General features: G+C 45.1%; 1 protein-coding gene across 4 annotated transcripts in view; it reads left to right on the top strand.

Annotated features, from left to right (window-relative positions):
• The first annotated feature begins 1,404 nt into the window (after positions 1 to 1,404).
• Positions 1,405 to 22,218, top strand: part of LOC119450503 (uncharacterized) — a 228,589-nt gene continuing 207,775 nt past the window's right edge. For 3 of the 4 annotated variants that reach the window (XM_049665925.1, XM_037713981.2, XM_037713979.2), the window contains exon 1: positions 1,405 to 2,503. In XM_049665925.1, the coding sequence (XP_049521882.1) occupies positions 2,453 to 2,503 (51 nt within the window). In that variant the 5' untranslated portion in view covers positions 1,405 to 2,452. The remainder of the gene's footprint in view (positions 2,504 to 22,218) is intronic. The other variant, XM_037713978.2, reaches the window with a different exon arrangement.

Here is a 22,218-nt window from a genome sequence, read left to right as displayed (position 1 = left end):
AATCACTGGTGTATACCCAGCGAACCAGAGGAAACTTGAGGAGCGCTTCATTTTCTTCCCATCCGATGAAATAGAGTGCGTTGGGGCAGAGAGAGCGAGAACTATCATACAGAAATATATAGCCACCCTCTCAAACGCGCCTCCTTACCACCCGGTGGCAAGCCTCAAGAGGTGGTACGTAGCCGATAGAGAGGGCGCTCGGTTTCAATCGATTGACCGAATGAGTAGAATGTTATTACCCCAACTAGTCGATCAGTAAACACTCTATAGAACCCTTAGCTGTCAGACCTGACTGACACATATTTGTCAGGCCTTGACGATGCGCTCAATGGGTAATGCAGTATGTGGTTCCTAATTACCCTGTCGCTGTAGAGCTGTTTACGTACGCTTACTTGTCGCATGTACTAATTTATTTATTGACTTGTGCGAGTAGAAGGGACCGTTGTGACCATCGCCGCATGACTGCGAAGGGAGCTGAACAAACTATGTCGTCTCCACTCATCTAGCGCTCTTTTTCTTTTTTTTTTTTGTCACCACCTTGTTGTCATGGCTCATGTTTCCAGCCCTAACGTGAATAGCTCATTGGGCATGCGGCTTGTGCGCACAACACTTGACAGGCAAGGGTTTCCGGTAGCGCCCGAAAACTGTCAATCGCGCTTGTCCCATTGAGCCGCCCGCGTCACGTGCCGTCGTCGTCGACGGTGTGTGTCGCGATGTCACTCAGCCAAGGGCCGCGTGCCAAAACTTTTCTTCGGCTCGCTTGCGTCCTTGCCCCCAATGCAGTGTACAAACTCCCGCCGACGAACACACGAACGCGCACGCACGCACGCACGCACCCAGGCGCGCGTCGTGAAGCGAGCTCTACGGGCAGACGGGCGCGTGAGGTGCAATACGCGAACGGCGTGCAGCCGAAAGATGGAAAACAACAACATCGACGTTGCATTGCATATCGGCACGCGCGGCGGCGGCGTTCGGTGGCTGCAGAAAGCGCCGAGAGAAACGTCGCGCGAGGAGAGGAGGGCCGCGAGAGGGTTGTTCTCTGTCGTACTACGTTCCTGAGCTCTCCTTCATCCTTCGCGGAAGGCAGACAGCGCAGTACGCCCGTTCGCAAGAGCCGCCGGCAAACGGCCCTATATGCCGATGAGGAGGAGGACGTCGACAGAGGACGTGGAGCTGCAGCCAAAACGAAAGAGTAGTGTCGGCCGGGAAAGAAGCACGCAGATCGGAGGGGAGGGCGAGGAGGAGCTCTGCCGGAGAGGAAGGAGAAGCGAGGCGAGTCGGCAAAACAGCGGAGGGAGGAGGAGGAGGGGGTGTAGGAAAGAAAATATGGTAATAAACACGAAGGGGGCACGAAGGGGAGAGGAAAAAAACGCAAATGCAAAGACCAAAAAAGATCCAGGACCGTCGCCGCGGGGGCTGCTGGTGGCGGTGGAAGCAGTCACCTCGATCATTCCGTAACGAGCGTCAGCACGTAGCTGTCCCACCACCACCACCACCACCACCGGCTGGTAGGTGCTATATATCTGGTTCCCCGCCCCACTGAGACAGAGTTGTGTGTTGTTGCATTTGGTGGCGCGCGTCGTTGTGCATGCGAGACGGCGGTGTATGTTTGTGATTGTGATACGAGAGATGCTTTACGATAGTGCACGCCGTGCACGGTAGCTCCGGCCCGGTGCGTTTCCGCTTGTGCCGCCGCGGTCGTCGTTGCTACTGGCGAGAACTGTCTTCCGACCGGCGGGTCTGAGAGAAGCACGGTGCTCGCAGCGGCGAATAAGTGTGCCTGACATAGCGGTCGGTCGGCCTCGTTCCGAACAGGTGGTGCTGCAGCTCAGTATCGCGGCCGCCGCCGGCGTGGTTGTACACTGCCGAGTCTCGGAGGTGCCGGCGTGCGCGCGCTCCCTGCTAAAGCGCCGGTGAAGTAACATCTACGATAGTTCGTAAGCCGCGCAATACTCCTCTCAACTCGTGTGACAGACAGCCGCCGCCAGGATCGGCGTCGGGTATCGCATCACCATGCGTGTCCGCAGTAGTGGCGGAATGGTCCGGCTTCGCGACGACGTCTCCTCCTGCCAAGATCTGCAGTGAGTCGAGTGACCCGGCACCGCTGTTTTCGGTTCCTCGGCCATTCCGAGTCTTGCGCTTCGTGCCAGGAGCCCCCGCCCCCCAACTTGCCGAGGTGTGATCTCGAGGATCGTCTTCTTTGGTGATGATTCGTCGACTGGCGGCGCGGATTCAGCGGCGCCCCTGACATGGAATACCCGTGATACGACCTGGTTGTGGTGCCTGCTTTGCCTGCCTGCCTGCCTTGGGTCGCTGGGCGAGCTCCCGTCGTCGTGTGCGCGATTGGTACCACTTGGGATTGCCTCGCACTTCTCTCTTTGGCCCGCGGGTTCTACGCAATCGAAGCGATATCTGCTACAGGGAGCAACGCTTCTGAGACACGGTGCCCACCATGTCGGAGAGCCGAGCGGTCAAGTTAAATCCTGCTGGTCGCCGGTGGCAGGTGAGTGGTGATCTGTGTCTTTGCGCTTATGGGTTGTACGGGATACCGCGCGTAACATGACGCAGATCTCTCCCACCCCCTCCCCTGTTTCCCATCGCCTCTTCCGCGTTCCTGCGTATAGCGCCCGTCGGCTGTGTCTCATTTTTCTTACTTGCAGCTTTATTACAAATTTGAGGAAAGCGGCGGCGGAGACGACGACGGATTCTAAAAGTGGAGCGGATGTATGTTGCGTCCTTGCTTCAGTGGGTCCGCCGCGCCACATACGCGCGGGCGGGAGGAGTGTGGCGACCGCCTGCTGGCGAGCGCCTGTCAGCAGCGCATGAGTGCGTGAAACCTGCTCCGCGTGCATTCTATGTACGCGATGGGTTGCATGGTCTTGTCTGCACGTACATATATACTTCTGGTTCGTGAATTGTTGCACGTTTGCGACAGATCTCTGCGAGTATCGAGCAAGCTCGCAATGGCGCGACGGGTTTCTGATTGCGAATATTGCGACAGTTCTGTTATACTTAGTACTGCCGAATAGCCGCCATAGTAAAACTGTGTGGCGTACTGCTGCTCGAAGAGGTCGAGTATACTGCGATCGTTTGAACGCTCGGTTAAAGTTTATTCGACGTGTATTCCGTGGAGATAAAGCAACTCATTTCCCTAACCCTTTGCTTCATACTGTGGACTGCATACGTGTTTTGCATTTCAGTTGGCCGCGAAGAGAATAACGTATGCTTTGTTTAATGCATACAAGTTTCGTATAGCACTGGAATTAGCGACATCTACGTTGGAAACTGGCCTGTATCACTGCAACTGATTCTCGAGATGTCCTTTGCTGCATGCTTGAAAGAAACGTCATAGGGATTACGATTGAATAAAAGATTTCATGGGGATTTCAATGACGACGCGCCTCGCTTTCTTGGATGTCGGGTAATTTGTTTCATGCAAGTTCTTTTTGTACATGATTCTTTTGCCTTGTGATAGCTGTTGTTCTCACGTGCGGCGGTGCCTTGTTCTTTATCATTATCATCATTATCAGGCCCAGTTAAGTTCACTGATAATTAACATGTCTCTCCCGTGCAGCCTTTTCTGCGACACCCGACCTCTTCATTTTACTGGCAATTAAACTTCCCAGTTTTATCGCTTCATTTAATGCTCGACCACGCGCGACTTCGTTGGTCCGCTTTTTGCACCAGTATAGACAGAATAACGGTTATCTGTTCGCATCACATCATCTGCCGAGCTATATTTCTTCCGCTTTATCTCAACTTGGAACGTCATGCTTGTGTTAGATGTCTGACGATTACTGCTGTTCTTCTGATTCGATGTTATACGCCTAACCTTTATTTTTATGGTTGCTCTGACCTTAAGTTCCTTTGGTATAGCCCCCGCAAAGTTATAACATTCGCAAGAAGGCGAATGTTTGCAGTATACTGGAGCCAAATTCACAAAGTGTCCTTTGTTCGTAAGTGTCATTTGCCATTGGCAAGCAGTGTTTCATAGAGCATCCTGAGCCTTCTCGCGCAATATATAGCACATTGCCTCCAATCCTTCTAAAATTAATTGGGAAGTTATTACGAGAAATATTTATCCTTGGTATGAAGTAATATACATGCAGAACTGTACAGAACTCTCAGCTTTTGTGAAAATTTTGGCTAATTTGGCCTATACTGCTGGGTCGTCAAAGACCACAAAAATCACCCATGAAGTGTGTTTAGAATACCGCGCGACGACATGAAAAAACAGGATGTAGCATCGATATACATGCCAAACCACCACACTGTGGCTACGCTACACCTTCATCTCGGCATTTGTTTAGGCTATATAAGAAAATCGGACTTTACTGCCGCAAACGTGAGGAGCTGGTTACTTTCTCTACGCATGTGCAGATGCTGTTTCCAGGGCCCAGCCGCCATATTTAAACAAATAAATGGGGTTTCAAGTTCGTTAACACACGAGTCGGTAATGAGAGTCTACGCGAAGAGCGATCACGTCCGTTATACATGCACTTGGGTCTGAGCGGGATGCGTCCGACCCGACGTCACGATTAACTGTCACATGTTATTACGAACAGTTCTGGCGTAAATTCGGGCCCTTCTTCACTGGAACCCACGTGGTATCGAGTGCGATCGCAGCAACGCAATATTGCGTGCACTTGCGTGCACTTGCATGCACTTGCGGGTTTTGCTTTTACGTGACACGTTTATTGCGGAGAAATACATTTTACCACCGTACACCTTTTTTTCTCTCTCTACAGCTGCCATTAGTGCGTGCGTTACAAGTAACGATGTTATACTGGGACATCCCCCCTGATAGTTCTGCCGGTTCACCAACGATAATCAGCAACCGGCGCGTGATGCCGATGATCCCGCCGGGCCATTTCTATTATTCGTGCCGCGCTGGCGTCCGGATTTGTATCATTTGCGTCGGTGACTTCCTGCACGCAGCCAGCGCTGCATACATACGGCGTACGTCCTCGGTTTGGTATATAGCTCTGGTCGTTTTTTGCATTAGCCGGTTTTATTCTTTCTTTTCACATTTCTTCTTGTTCTTCTTGTTTTCTCCATTTTTTTTCGGTCTCGCGCAGACCATCGTGGCTTATGCGCCTTCATTTCAGCCCTAGCAACGAGAACAGCAGGACTTGGAATATGCGCCGCGTTCGCATTCAACGTTCGCATTTTGTCGGGCCACTCGTCTGTAGGACATGCTTAATGTTCGAACCGCGAATCGGCGTTGCTTCGTTCCAAATCGAAATTGCACACGTTGCGCGAACAGCGCAAGAAACTTTCCGTAGTTCATTACGGAAGGTTTCGCGATAAAAAATGAAAGAAAGAAAAGCTGTGATCATGGTATACATTTTCAAGTGGGTATAACGGCGCGCAGACATTATTCTACGTAAACCTCTGGTGGTGCTTAATTGTGTCCACTCTACTGTACTAAAATATAGTAGCAATCCAGTTCGTCTCTGCAAGCTGCAAATCCCAATGAGAGACGTTCCGCTGTTTCTAACGTGCCACAATTATACAGTAAGGCTTGACGGTTAGTCCATGATGGCACATCTAGCTATAGTTGTTGCATGCGACGTTCAGACGAAGCAAATGATGCAAAGTGTCGAGTTGACGAGGGAGTTGACGTGAAAGTGATGAATTCAACATGGAATAACGCAGCCGAGTGGAGAAAACGATGCTGACGATGCGGTTCGAGTCTCTATAACGGCGATTCTTTTACTATCCTTGTTTTGGTGACTCTAGTTCCTTTTATTTGTTTGCTTGTATTTTTGCTTTGTTGTCTTCCAATGACGTCCTTTCTTTCCCACAAGCATCTTGTGTCAGCCTTTTCTGTTTTCTATATGTTGCTGTACGAGGAGGGTGGGGGGGGGGGAGGGGAGGGGTGTTGGAAAGGGGCGTAGTTGCGAAGTGCTCTGCGGGGCTGTTAGTCCAACTTTGTACAAACACGTAGAAACCTTTGAAGAAATAGAGACATTACAGTCGGCCGTATCACTCAGATGTTATAGCTTGTTCAACCGTTCTTGGATGTAATCTCAACACAAATTATGCTGATCAGTGGCCCGTAATTCGATGCGCGCTAAAAGCGCTGCCCGTCACGTTCCAGCCTGGAGGCACGGCTCCTTTCTCAAACGCCGCAGTACTTGTGCGACTCTCGTGTGAGCAGCCTTAAAGACTCATTTGAATTTCCAATCGTCTGGCGACAGACGTGCTCTTTTGCATGGAAGGCGCGCAGAACTAGTTTTTCTAATCTTTCAGACCATCGCTCGTTGTCTTAGTTTGTTTCCACGCGCTTACTACTTTCTTTCCTATTTGCAGGTTAAATTCGAAATGCAAAACTTCTAAAGAAACAAGACACTATTGGTCCTATTTGTGCCAAGCCGTTGCGATATGGGTGTTAGGCGTGGGCCGCTAATATTGGGTCGAAAGCAGCGCAATTTAAGAATTTTCCGCGCATTTTCACAAATTCGAAAGAGGCGCGTGAAGGCGTCTTAATTCGACCGCCTGTCTGTCACTAGTAACGGCTGTGTTTTTGTAACTGTCGACGAAAATCGCCACAGAGCGATAACAAAGATCACATATATGTGCACAGCGGTAATCGTCAACTGTGTGTGGTGTAAAATATTGAAGGAGTGAAATTAGGATAATAAAAATAATATCAGCACGTTTCTTCACATTTAAACCGACCTTAGCGCGTTTTAATTGGATTACCAACCTTTCACAGACGTTAGGCGCATTTTATATCTGTTAGCGAAACGTTAACAGCATGATCAACTGAAAAAATAAACAGGGATAAAATTCTCGAAGCTTTTTTCTTCTTAACCATTTTTTTATTGGCCAACCTCTTCCGCTGGCAATATGTGCAATATAACGATTAGGTGGCACCTGCTCTTAGCAACAGATTTAGCATAAGAACGCCTTTGTGAATATGTCCGCAGGTGTGTATTGATGCCAGTGTCAAGTTTACTGCAGTATCATACCAACCAACCGTACCAGCTATCGTGCCGCAGTGCATCATCCACCCGACTCGCTCGTTTGTTGTACTGTGCATGTAACGGTTCGTTGCGACGTTTTTCGCAGCATCAAGTTTGGATCTGCGTTCTGTTCTGGACGCTTCGATATTCTGCCATGTTTGCTTTTGGAACCAATCATAAGGGCTTAGCATACACAGAGAAAAGATGGAAGAAGATACTGGTGTTAACCTTTTGTCCTTTTAAGGCTTAGTTTTGTTACGTTCTTGCATCTTTGTAATCTTCATAAGCAGACATGCATATATGATTAAAACTTTTCAAGTTTTTTTCAGAGGGTTCTGGGAAGTTTACAGAATGTGGACACCATGAGAGCTCATTGTAGGAACAGTAGATATAATATAACATCAACTATTTCATGCCTAGTGTAATTAGGATACACCTCTATATAGCTAATTGAAGAAAAAAAATGTTCCTGGTGTGAAACATCGCCAAAAACAAGGAAAAAAGAAAATTTGCTACATGATGACCTACTGACACTACGAAGAAACACCCAGCTGTCTATACCTTCCAACTCGTTTTACTAAAACGCTTTACACATATTATTCAATCTTGCACAACAGGTCCAATCAGAAGTGTTTTGAAGCTGTATGCGACAGGTTTTGCTTTAGATGCACTGTGCTGGCATGTCCAATCGGAGCGAGGTGGGTTACAGAATATCTGGATATGTTTGTGGTGTCAGCCTGACTGACTGTCTGGCATGCGCTGCTTCAAGTGTTGGCTGAAAAAAACATGATATATACATATGTCCGCACTCGCATACAAACGGCACATATACGCAAATACGTATATATGCTCGTGCACACACACTATAAAGCTATTCACAAAGCTTCAGTAGGACCGCGCACTTCTGAAGAATACGAAGCGCTTTCGCTGTGCGCAGCATGCCGGAGTGGACGTCCCGCGCAGCTCCCAGCTCGAATGTCGGCAGCTCCAAGCTCAAGTCGCGGGGATGTTCACCTGTCTATCGAGCAGCGACTGCAGCACGGAGAAAGAATAATTCTTGCTCCGTGGCCTGCAGTCACATAAGCAATGCTGCAAGTCCTCGGGAACACTGTATACACGGAACACATCTGCTAATCTGTCCTTTGAAATGTGCGCCTAAAGTTGTCAGCAGACCTAATATCTGGGCTATGTTCTATGCTATTGAAGAAGTATGCCAAACTTCAAAATTGGACCCCTCCCCAGCACCCCGCCATTTACTTCCAGGCCAAATTTCTGCATTACAGAAGGTTGATCCTAAATTCTTGCAACTAGAGTAAGACGCGATTATGGCACGCGCACACCCATTCTCAGAGAGAGAGAGAGAGAGAGAGAGATTAAGAGATCGAGAACAATGTATTCAAATGATGGCTCTAGGCTTATTTGATGAAGTGGGCAATGGTAAGAAAGCTATAGTATGCATGGCTCGCTACGGAAGATTCGCACGAGAAGCTCCATAGTGAGTTATAGGCGTATCTGATGTTACCCCGTGGGCGGACCCTGCCCTGAAACGACGTCACCTCCTTGACGTCACCTTCTTAGGCCAGTACATTTCTCGTAATGTCTGAGTCCTTCGCATTCCCACGCGAGGTGATGAATATTTGGAGCTAGCTCTCTTGAGCATGCATGTATAGCATTTCGCTTGCGGAGGCGATTACGGATACGCGTAAATATACGCTCTCAGGCAGACAATGCACGCGCGCACAATGCACACACACGCACACGAACACACAATTTACAGCTGCGCATTAAACCACACGCATCACTGTGTCTAAGCAGGGTGCGTCCCTAGCATGGTCGTTGTCCACAACTCGGCTAAGTGCCGTGCTAAATGGTCGTAACTGTGGCAGAGCCCCCCCTGCCGTGTATAATCACGTTCTCCATGCGTGCAGCTGATTTGTCCTGACGTATAGCGAGTCTCTGCGGTGGAATGCCCGTTCGCGGCGTGATTTCGCGGCGCTTTTGTTTCCACGGTTCGTGGACCGTGAAAACAGTGGGGCCTCCCCCACCCGCTCCCCCTCCTCGTGTACGCTGCTCGGGTCGTGCGTGGCCGGCAAAGCGGCACGTGCACGGCGCTGCTGTCGCCGCCAGGGAGGTTTTAAAACGGTCACCGCACACGTGAGCACCGGGTCCGCGAAGCTATAGTCGGTGACGACGTAAGTATTAGAGAGTTTTAGATTAGCGGACGCAAGCGGCTTGCGTACGCAAGAACTAGGGGCCACAGTATACTGCACATGCGCAGACCCCTACGTCAGACACGTACGTCAGGGCCTGCGCATGCGCAGTACCGTGGCCCCTAGTTCTTGCGCAAGCCGCTTGCGTGCCCTATTCTAAAACTCTCTATTCAGTAGAAGCTCCACCCACACAAACGCCGCGCACCTGCCCCTTCATCTCTGAAAGAGAGCCGAGCCAGATGGAGTCTACTCACAGATTAATGACTTTGTTCTGCTAATATAAACGCTGGGCTCATCGCGAAATAAAAGCTCGTTGTTTCAAGCTGAAGTATTACCTTTGCCTGAGGCCTCTGATATCAGGATCGCCTGTAAAAGTTGCCGAGACGTTCAGGTTTCGTCCTGAAACCAGTGACACAAGGTCTTGCACGGAGAAAAGCAGCCATTTTAAACGCGCAAAACAGCTTGATATGACGAAAATACGGGCGCATCTATGTAAATTGTGTTTGAGTTGGACAGCGTACATATAACCTTTTATTCCTAGGTTGTCGCTCACTATAGAAGGAACCTCGTACCTTTCAGCTTGTGCGCAGTTGCCGCGGATTCAAACGTAATTTTTAGAGTTGTTCTTAATTCTTCTCACGCGCGTCGCGATCAACAACAGAGAAAAAGAGAGAGATAGAGGTTGTTTAAGTTTCAACAAAATTTAATATCTTGGAAAGGCATTTTTTAAAGCTTTTGTTCGTAAAATACGTTAGTGTACAATGAAGTCAACATATTGTACCATACAGTCAACCATGAGAAGCCAACAGACAATGATGCCAAGGAAACCAGTGGGAAATAATCATAATAGTTCAATTTATGATAGCAATTTAATTATCAGTTTTCTTAATAAACAAAAAGGAATATGAAATGAATGACGCGAGGACCTTGTCACCAGTGGGAGCCAAACTCGCGACCTCCGTTTGCCAAGCTCAGTTTATGAAGCACCGCACAGGTCGTGTAATGGTGTAGGGTATACACATGAATATATGCTATTTCTTTCTTGCTTAAGTTTATTTCATATAGATGGAGAGTTATGCGAATATAACTTGAATATGAAGAAAACAGTCTAGACGACACCCTAGTACACGCATAATCATGCGATGTGCTAGAAACCAGCAGTGACGTTAGAATTGAGTAAACGAGGTAGAAAAACGTTAACGTATAAACACAATAAAACTCAAGCAAGAAAAAAAGAAAAAAGAAAAAATCAGTATTAGTACGTAAATAAAATCAGAAAAGTTGGAGACCTTAGGTGCACAATCTTGTTTACCGTATTTTTTGTTCATGTGTATGAAATTATCAAACGCACAAAAATGTTGTTTCCAAAAAATTCCTGTAATGTAATATAAGCTCGAAGCATGCACTAGAAAGACTGTGAAGTTGTCGTGATTTAAGTGACGTATATAGTATTTAAAAATTTAAGCCTATATACTATACGCATTTGTTTACCCTAATTTTTCGACACAATCGGCAGAAGGAAGTTGTTGACAAGAAAATCTGGTATTATTGGGTTTGCTAAGTTGCCTGTGGTTTATGGCATGAAGCTTTCGATTTCGTACGGTGCACCAGAATTCCAGGGTCATTATGAAAAACTTAAATCAATGACAGTAGGTTGTGCTCGTGAAATAGTACAACTACATTGATATTGCGTGAGCTGAAAGTTATAATTCGGTCGACCTGATCTTCAATACTATAACCAATGAATGTGACAATAACTATAGTTAGACTCCAAGTTTGTCTACTGCAACTGAAGTGGCTTTGAATAAGCTTGTAATATGGAATACTCCGAGTTGATAAATGGAAATGATTGCATGCTTTTAACCGCACTTCAGTTCCGTATGCAATGTTTCCCCCGAAACAAGATTTTAGTTGCAGGACGGTCGAATCTTACGTTATGCTCAAGTTCAACAGCTAAAAATGTACACTGACTACTAGAAAAAATAGCGCGAAAATTAACATACAGGATATAAATGTCACTTCGTGGTTTGGTATAGAAGAGTTCAAATGTATCAGATATATGCTTTAGGAGGATTATTGTGTGATTTGTTTTTGGCTTCATTCACTGTATAGGCTTCGGTAGAGTTAACTACAAATATGGTGCAGAATGCTCACTAGCATTCAAACACCGCGACACCTTTCTCATTTATTTATACACAACGTATTGATTGCAATGCAACATGCGTTCACAAAAAGTTTTAGGGTTTTTACTTACAGTGTATGGTGCGTGAGGGAAAGGAAGACTTAAGAGTACTTAATTGCGATTGCATCATCAAGTTGCTTTTCGTTGCCGAGGGGATGTGTAACTGCACCGATATTTTTTTTTGCCTTCTTTTTGAGCACAAATCGAAATAAGTATTTTCCGAGCGTCCCTCAGCGACTCCACTATTAGCTAAAAAAGCGAGCTTTATAGCTAAACCAAGAGTCGCGTTCACGTTTAAAAACATGTCACGTGCACACATCGAAAACGCCCGTTCGGCGCCTAGTATGAACGGTGACGGCCATATTTTTTCCCAAGCACAGCCGTACTTCGACTCTAATGAGTCTCTAATTCAGCTGACTGGAATGAAAAAATTGGAGAAGTGATTTCCCTGGCTTGATACCCTTGCTTACATTCTAAGTAAAATCGAAAGCCGGTGAGTTTACACGTCTTGAATAATAATAAGAGAAACGGTGCCTATAGAAGGAGAAAGCGCACAAGAATATATATGGCAAACACGATGAATGCAGGTAGCATACAGCGCTGCTTCCAGGGATTCGCCCATGAAACACTGTGCAGTTGAGGTCATCTCAGTTGTCTTGAGCAATCTTTCTTCCTAATAGTGTGGTAGTATGGGGTATTAGGTGAGTATATTGCCTGGAACTTTGCCACTGAGAAAGTTTGTACAAGAAGTCATTAAACATTCAGTCCACTCTGTGTTTTATAAAATATTTGAGCGCATCAATAACAATAGAATAACCCGTTTACTTGAAAAGCATCAAATAAAGACCTCGGCGCAATACGCTTTTCAAAAAAAGAAATTGCAGAACTAGTGTTGGTGAATATCAAAGACAAAATTGTGAACTTTGAAAGCAAATTACTTACCCTTGGCCTGTTTTTAGACTTGAGAAAAGCTTTCGATTCCGTTCAACACGACATATTGATCAGAAAATTAGAGACTTATGGGGTTCGAGGTGTAGCACGGCGTTTAATTAAATCGTCTCTCTCAAACGGTGAACATTTTGTGTGCGTCAATAAGGTCACGTCCATAAGAATGAAAGTACAGCAAGAGGTTCCCCAGGGATCTGTATTAGGACCATTATGTTTCGTTGTATATATCAATGATATAACAACCATACCTGATTCACCTGACCTCATCATGTATGCAGATGGTACCAACGTTTCTTTACAGGTACATACACAGAAATCTTCGTAAATTGTCGTAATTCTTATTTGATAAAACCATCACAGCGTTTGAAAACAAATAGATTGAATCTAAATGCAAACAAATTCAAGTATCTAGTGCTTACACGTCCAAATGAATGTGATACAAAGGAAATGAATATAATACGAAACTACTCGACCTGAGCTGGTAACAGAGCACATATTTTTGGGCGTATGGTTCTCGGAGGATCTTTCATGATTAAACTAAAATGTGGACTATCTCGAGCTATTGCGTGGTAGTATATATACGCTCGCAAGAGCTCATTAAAAACACGTTTAAAAGAGACCTTATATTACACACTTGCATACTCTAAACTAAGTTACGGTAAGCTATAGTCTGGGTAGTCGACAACTCTGACAAGACTGATTAACTTACAGAAAAAAAAACATCTTACGCAAATTTGAACGTTACCGTGGAGATACGACACATTCAAGAACACATTATCATTTATAAAATACAACGTGCTAAAAGCTGATCAGATATATTACTTTAAACTACTACAGTACATACATAAAAACTAGGTACTTGCTCTAAAAATTAACACGCCGGTTTCATACGCAATTCAAAAACCTAAGCGTAAAATGCCTGTTATCATAACTAATTAGGGCCGCCAAACTCCATAACAAAAATATTGAACTTAATGGAAGCAAACATTGATTTCTTTCAAAATCCTTCATTTCATTCAAAATTGAATGTGGGAAGCACCTCGTAACAAATACATGTTGGCGTTTTCACTTGTCTAGTGTCCTCGAACATGACAGTCATTTTGCCGTTTTCGTGACCTGTGCGTGACCTTCACATAATATATAGCGTGCTTCTATGTGTGTACACCGATTTTGTCTGTGTACTACTGAGTTTATTCCACCAAGTATGTGTGCACGAATATATACAAATTTGATTCCTCCCACTGTGTTTATTGTTAATATTATTATTATTTTATTTCTGTAGTACGCGTCAAGTGTAATTTGCATGTTTTTAATACTGCTGTTACTTAGATTATGTTAATGTGCTCCAACTATAATTGTACTCCAACTGTACTCCCCGGCCGTGCAAGGTCTTACAGGGACTCAGAAATTCGTATAATGCATTGTGGTCCCAGAGACCACATTTCCGACATAGGATCAGGAAGAGGTCGTCCGCTGCTTGCACCCACTGTAACCATAGCATCCGAGATCGGGCACCGTGGTGCACCGTCTGATCTCAGAGGCCATGCTGTGACACCCCGGATCCGTCTTGAATATTGCCCATTGTGTGTCCGCATCACGAGCGCCAGTGAGAGAGCCTGCACTTGAACCGGTTGGATAGGCTTCCTTTATATGTGGCTTCCTTTATTTGTTTGGTACCGTGGTCGTGCCCACTAAAGCAAGGACACGCCGTTACAGCTTTTCGTCACTTTCTTATAGATAGTGACCATATGCAGTCTCTTTGAAAGACGATTCATAGTGAATTTGCTCACTATCTAGATGGCATCGTGCGCGTTTATATGAATCTGCACTATGTCTTTATTTGCTTTATTCTATGAATGTGTTTTGTTTTTTATGCTGTGACTATACAGATAGAGACTGTTTTCGTTACGCACGCTGTGAATTAGGGACGTTCGCTTACCAAGCTGATAGAGCGCGCTCTACGGCTGATAATTTTTAAGTTATTGAAAAAAAATCGCATGTGGCAGATAGCATAATTCTTGTTCTTGAGCGAGAAATCGCAACGCATATTTCAAAAATATAACGCAAATTCACTAATTAACTTCTTAATGATCTATTTCACGGCACATATTGCAATTTACGAATTGTAGCCGGTGAGCTTGCAAGACGTAACCACTTCATTTGAATTTCTAGGATGACACCGCAGTTTCGAGATATTAATTCCCAAAGTGTGGGACGGAATACATGGGCGTTCCAGTTACTTTTGTGCTTGAATGCATAAAATAGCATTTTGGTAAAAAAGTAAGTGGAACAACAGTGCATTTTTACGGCGAGTTTGATGGCTCATATCCAGTATTGTGTAAAATATTCACCAAGATAATTTCAAATAGAATCAGGGCAACACTTCACTTCAGCCAACCAAGAGAACAGGCTGGCTTCAAGAAGGGATATTCTACGATGGATAATATCCATATCATCAATCAGGTAATAGAGAAATCTGCGGAGTACAATCAACGTCTCTATATGGCTTTCATAGATAATGAAAAAGCATTTTATTCAGTAGAGATACCAGCAGTCATAGTGGCATTGCGTAATCAAGAAGTACAGGAGGCATACGTGAATATCTTAGCAAACATCTACAAGGATTCCACAGCTACCTTGGTTCTCCACAAGAAAAGTAGAAACATACCTATCAAGAAAGGGGTCAGGCAAGGAGACACAATCTCTCCAATGCTATTCACTGCATGCTTAGAAGAAGTATTCAAGCTCTTAGACTAGGAAGGCTTAGGAGTGAGGATCAACGGCGATTATCTCAGCAACCTTCGGTTTGCAGATGACATTGTCCTATTCAGGCATCAATAGGGACGAATTACAGCAAATGATTGAGGACCTTAACCGAGAAAGTGTAAGAGTGGGGTTGAAGATTAATATGCAGAATACAAACATAATGTTCAATAACCTCGCAGGGGAACAATAATTCAGGATCGCCAGTCAGCCTCTAGAGTCTGTGAAGGAGTACGTTTATCCAGGTCAGTTACTCACAGGGGACCCTGATCATAAGGAAGTTTACAGAAGAATAAAATTGGGTTGGAGTGCATACGACAGGCATTGCCAAATCCTGACTGGGAGCTTACCACTGTCGTTGAAAAGAAAAGTGTACAATCATTGCATTCTACCGGTGCTAACATATGGGGCAGAAACTTGGAGGTTAACAAAGCTCGAGAACAAGTTAAGAACCGCACAAAGAGCAATGGAACGAAAAATGTTGTGCCTAACGTTAAGAGACAGGTAGAGAGCGGTGTGGATCACAAACGGGGATAGCCGATATTCTATTTGACATTAATCGGGAAAAAATGAACCTGGTCAGGTGATGTAATGCGTAGGATGGATAACCGGTGGACCGTTAGAGTTACAGAATGGATACCAAGAGAAGGGAAGCGCAGTCGAGGACGGCAGAAAACTAGATGGGGTGATGAAGTTAGGAAATTTGCAGGCGCAAGTTGGAATCAGCTAGCGCAAGACAGCGGTAATCGGAGATCACAGGGAGAGGCCTTCGTCCTGCAGTGGACATAAATATGGGCTGATGATGATAATGATGATGATCCCCAAACTGGTGTCATTCTGGAAATTCATTCCAATTTGCAATCTAACAGGACCACAATTCGTAAATTCCAATATGTGCCGTAACATAATTAATTATGAAGTGAATTAGTGAATTTTTGTTGATTAGTTGAATGTGTGTTTCAATTTCTCGTGAAAGTAATGTCCGCCTCTCGGAATAATCCAGCTCTAAGACTAGAATTATGTTATCTGCAACAAGCGATATTTAAAAAAAAGTTCCATAAAAGCTGAAAATGATCACCTTGATATATTGCATAGCAAGCAGGCTACGTCTGAACTGCCTGATGGTCGATACCTCTGTTATTCTTCCTTGCTGCTTTTAAAACAAATTCTTTTCTTTGGTTCTTTCTCCCGTTTTCGAGGCCGGGACTCGCTGGTCTGACTTTCACCACCGATACAAAGCTTCCAACGCAAAGAGTGTAAAGAAAATGTACTCACCTATAGGTACACGTACAACAGTGGCATGTAACTATACATGTGTGTACAATGAACTACAATATACAGGGTGTTTCACTTAAATTGGGTTGAATTTTTAAAATATGCAAATGCTACGTAACTGTACAGAACCAAGGTAATGTTGTTGCCGTCGCTTGGAGACACTCAGATTATTTTTGCATGCCGCCAAGTTAGATAATTAGTCTTAATAAATAATCAACTTCTAAATTATTATAATTAGATGAAAAATGCCAAAGAGAAAATTTTAGAGCAGCATGAGAAACTCCCGATACAGCTTTCTATTGCTCAACACGTGCTACATAAGAGTGTTTTTCGGAGCGTGAAAGAAGACCGCCAATACACGCAAAGTGCCTCGAGCGGCCAGTCGCGCGAGAATTTTGCCTGTATTCGCGGTCTTCTTTCACGCTCCGAAAAACACTCTTATGTAGCACGTATTGTGCAACAGAAAGCTCAAGCTACGCAATTTTTTTTTCATGTTGCTCGACAATTTTCTCATGGACACTTTCATCTAAGTATAATAATTGCGTAGTTTTTACTTAATTAAGACTAATTATCTAATTAGGCGGAATGCAAAAAAATAATCCGAGTATCTCCAAGCGACGACAAACAACATTACCTTGGTTCTGTTCAGCTACGTAGCATTTGCATATTTTTAAAGTTTGGCCCAAGTTAAGTGAAACACCCTGTATATTGCATGCAGTGCAACACTCGATACAAACAAAGCAGAGTGAACAAACAGAACAGTAAATGGTGTTTGGGGAACACTAGCAACTGTCACTTCAAGAACACCATTACAATGTACGTGCAAAAACATCATTTGTCACTCTCAGATTCATAGATGACACCCAGGCTCGCACAAGAATACAAAGTCATTCCGAGACGCGTTCGACGCCAACCGCCCAACCTGAGTGTGGAGTGTGTGTTAACCGCGGTTTGTGGGGGGTGTTCTTGTGTTGATGCGTGTGTGGGCGTGTGCGTGAAGGCGAGAGTGCAAAAATTGCGCCTAATTACTTCAATATGATGAGTTGCCAACTAGCCCAAGGGCAAGTTACACTAAGCGCAACCAGAGAACACTTACAGTATACGCCAACTACTACAACTGTTCGACAGGCACGTGTTGTCTGCATGCTTATACTTCCGCCGCAGGCGTGCTGGTTAACGGCTGTGCTCTCTACAGAATGACTCAATGAAACAACAAACGCTATCTGAATATTTTCACTGCAGCAAGGCAGCAAATATGCGTCTCCAAAAGCACCATTCCTTTAATCAAGCGAATAGCTCTCTTAAAGCGTTCGACAATTTCCTTACATTGACCATCATCATAGATCGCTTCTGTTCATTTGTTTTTTTTTCATTTTGATGCGAAAACGTCACATGGCTCATTGAGCGAGAAAGCCGGCGTCCGGCGTCTGCAGCTGCGAAACGGCACCTAAATTCCCATTGGCTGCGACGCCACGTCACGAGCGTGCCTCGACGGAGCAGAGCGGGCGAGCACCTGCGTTCTATAGCGCGCCAGGCTTTGCGTGAGGGGAGAGGGCATAGCCGTGACGCCACATCACCCTCTCGCTCTCGGAAGCCTGTGTTATCGGCGCGTTCCTTGTCCGCGCAAGCTCTCGCGTGCGTTTCAACTGCGCCTGAAAATGGGTTCAATCGCGATCGTATTATCGACATTCCAATTATAATTTATACCGAAGTGCCAGTTTTAAGTACCGGGAGTATCAATTAAAAGGCAATTGCGAGGCCTCAGATGATGCAAAATGGTACATCTAAGCCAGATCTACTTTCTGAGGCTGCGTGTGTGCATCTGGAAGATAAAAAATAATAAAGATAGTTGGAAAATTCTCTTAATTTTAAGAGAGAATCGTACCGGACTAGTTCTATGAGCAGACTACATAATTTCTACACTTTTTAACGACAGGCGGTGCAAATAAGCACTACCCTATAATTTTGCAGTGCTACCACATGAGATTGGCCATCTGCTGACATTTATTAAATATAAAAGTTAATCCGACCAAGGACCGACTTATGAAGTTTTATTCAAAATCCACAAAAAAACCCCGTAGAATTCATATTTTTTTAAGTCTCTGAACAAGCTCACAATCCGCTAGGCATTGTTGGTAATTGGCGAAAGTGGGAGCACTATCTCTGCATAGAATCTGCGGACTTAGCCGTATAGGCCCGGCAGGGGCTGCATTTTAGAGCTAGCGGGGTGGGGCAGTGACCTCGGCGTACCACTTGTCCAGGTCACTGGCTGATGATGATAATAATGATGATGACAGCCCTCATTCTTGGCACGTACCCGCAATTGGCCACGTGACTGGTCGGACTGCATAAGAATTCATAAGAAAATAAAATGCTCTAGTGAGAGGGGAAAGAAAATGCAAAAGAAATATATACTGGATCACGTTCTGAACCCGCGGTTCCTTGATCTTCGTCGACCTTTATCTTTGCGCTCTTCAGGACAACGTTCGTAGACATACTCTTAGGAACGTCGTTGCTGTAGGATATTGATCCTAGATTCCAGCGCCTTCAAGGTGGCGACAGCCTTTGAACGACCTCGCACCGCCAATTTTTCGTATACCGACGCCGTCTTGTGTCAAAGCGTCTGTGCGCTTCGTTCTTGTCACGTGATCCTAAAAAAAAAAGTCATTTGCTGGTATAGCTGTCGATGCGTGCATTTTGTTGCCGTGAGTTTATTGAACTGTGAGAAGTTAGAGTATATATCATGGGGTGGTTGTGTACCGTTGCACACTGCATGGATCGAGGAGAAAAGAGCTTCAAGAGAGCTAAAGAGAAAGAAAGCAATGGGAGAACAGGCAGGGAGGTCAACCAGACGAGCGTCCGGTTGGCTACCCTACACTGGGGGAGAGAGGAAATGAGGAACAGAAAGAGGAAAGAGGGAGAGAGTGAACACTCTGTGCACGCGGGATGATTCACAGGACTATATATAAACGGTCACACAAGTCGCTTCTGTATTCCACGCGACCCCCAACGAAGGAAGAAATGGCAGTGTCAAGTCAAGCGCGACCACTGTATACATTGCGCTAAATGACCATATCAAAATTTGTGTGGTACGGTGTCCAAATGAATGCCGGAACTTTCTGCAATCCTCCGTATTATTTTTTTTCGTTTTTACCTGCTCGAAGCGAAACTTAGGCCGGTATACTAAAACATGGGCCGCTTGGCCAGGCAGGTTGCATTTTCTTAGGGGGATTTGTCGTGCAGTCAAATTGCACTGACAGATTCGTTTTAGCATTGGTAGCTACATGTATCGGCGTTCTGGATTATTAAACGTTAACAGGAATAATATTTTTAGTAGCGTCATTAATGCGGCTGTTGTATTTCAGTCTCTTTAAGTTACACTAAAGTTGTTTGCAGTGTGAGTATACTTGACATTCGCAGCATTGCACGGTGCTGGTGTTGTATAGTTCTACCTCGGTAGTAGTACGAGCAATCCATGCTATTTCTTCTCCTCTCGCACTTGTACTGAAGGATGTATTGGCTTGAATGTTGATAATGAAGCTAGCCCCCAGCTTTCGGCGTTTCCGTACGTAAACAAGATGCATGAATTTGCGCCCACTCTACTAAAACATTTTGATAAATGCTGAAAGACGGCACAAAGAAGTTAGGAGGTGGTTGGTTGTTTTCACAGAAGGTATTGTAAATGGCTGCATGAAAAAGGCAGTTTGAAAATAAAATTTTCCAAGATCTGCTGCATATTTGAATGAACAGCTCGCGTACTTGTATGTGGATGAAAATCTGTGTGATTGAAAAACCTGAACAATGGAATGTTGGCTTGTGTGCTAACTCATAGTACTCGTGGTAGCTCCGTTCAGTAAAAAAACTTGAGTTAAAAGTACTTTACTCAAACCTGTGTAATTTGTGAATGCAGATACGCAACTTAATAAATGTTTTCACACCCTTGAGAAAGCAAGAATAAAAAAAATGAAGTTCTCAACGCAACTTAAAATGCACAATTTCTCATTGAATGATGTAACAGGTAACATTTGCTATGCCAGCAGATTGTATCTTGCGTCGTACAACTGTAGATGATTGCATTGCAAGGTAACGCAAGTTTGACATTCTACCGATTAGAAACCAGAATGGCTGGCACAAATATATTCTGTAAGTAGTCGCTGGCCTGAAAAATTTTTTAAATTTAATTTTTCTGCCAGTCCGTTTAGTTACGGTAATATTGCCGCACTGTAACGTTCGGTTTTTAAAGAGGGGTGTGCTATTTTTTATTCCTTCATGGGTATAGGAACAATGCAAGCTATAATACATGCTTAAGTATCAACATTCAGCGGTCTTCGAAATTTGAACGTCGCTTTTGCACAGAAAGGCGGAAATCAGAACGCGAGCCTTGGCACAGCCTTCCGCGTTTGATCCAAGATGGCGGCGGCGTCAGCAGCGCCACAACAGTTCGGCCGCAACGCCACACGATGTCGCCAGCAGTACTGCTGCCCTCCCACTTGTTTTCAAGTATTGCGGTGCACACGTCTGCATAGTACTACGTCTACGCTATCTTTAATCCTCCCGGTGTGTGACAGCAATTACAGCGTCCAGCTCTCAACGTATACATTTGCAAGCCTTTATCTCACGAACTATACAAATCGAGAGGCCGTCACACTAACGCATCTCGTTCTAATGCCCCGCTTATTAACCGGCGAGAGAGCGCTGCGTAAAGTTAACCTTTTAGTACACTTCTGTCAGGTCTGAGCAAAGATTTAGCAAACTGCCCATGTTGGAAAATCGCCTCGATTCGCAATTAGTTATCCTGCCTTAGTTTGTTCGTGATACAACGTTCATCGCTAATGTCGCTGCGACGATGACGAGCGGCGTCTTGAACGCCTTTATGCTCGTTCGTCTTGCGTGTAGCCACAAGGCCTACGCACGCCGATCTATGACGTCATGCTACTACGGTCCGAAATTTCCATTGCCAAGGCTGGTGTGACGAAAGCGGCCACGTCAAAATCACCGTTGCTTACGCGGGAGCATCCCCATTAGATTCTATGGCAGTCGGGCCAGGCAACATGACGCAGTAGCACACCCAGGATCTCTGCCAGGAGGGGGGGGTGGTGAATTCTTTTTTCTTTTTTTTTTTTTGGGGGGGGGGGGAAGCAAGCACTTAGCATAATATGCAATTTCCTTGGTTTAGCCAGAGGAATCCAACAGCAAATAAAATTCCTAATAATTTAATAATTTAATGACACCAAGGATGATGACGATGCGTTTTACTCAAAAGTAATTTAAGAGTGAATGAATAAATACAAGACAGTGATAGAGTGCTTTTGTTAATCAGGAAAATTCGACCTCAAGCCACCTCCCGAATTGTAATGACAATGTGAACAGAGCAGGACGCGTACGGTGGGTGGGGGGGGGGGGGTTATAACACCCCCCCCCCCCCCACGTCGATGCGCCACTGGCATGACGTCATCGATCGGAGTGTGTAGGCCTTGTGCTATCTAGGTGGTGTGGGTGTAGTACCAATGGGGCATCATTCTGAAACCCTAGCAGGCATTGGCCTCCGAGATCTTCGGTATGGAGCAGCGCGCCGCGCCGGATATTTCGCAGGTGATGTTACATATAGATATATCAGTTTGTGTGACGCATGCAAGCTTGGGAGACGGGCCTCTCACTCGGCATACAAGGCGTGGTCATTGGCTAAGTTAAGCTTTTTGTCGGTGGCGGCTGATATCATGCGCGGCCATGTTTCGGCCACGTAAGAAGAAAAGTTTATATAATTTAGCTGCTCGTAGCCAATTCGTATTTTGGCGGATGGGTCGACCCAAAGTAGGCTATGTCAAAGTGCAAAGTACGAATACATAAAATAGTAACCTTGTTGTGCTCT

This window comes from Dermacentor silvarum, chromosome 4 (assembly GCF_013339745.2).
Source record: "Dermacentor silvarum isolate Dsil-2018 chromosome 4, BIME_Dsil_1.4, whole genome shotgun sequence".
Taxonomy (NCBI): Eukaryota; Metazoa; Arthropoda; class Arachnida; order Ixodida; family Ixodidae; genus Dermacentor; species Dermacentor silvarum.
This window is presented reverse-complemented; position numbering and strand designations above follow the sequence as displayed.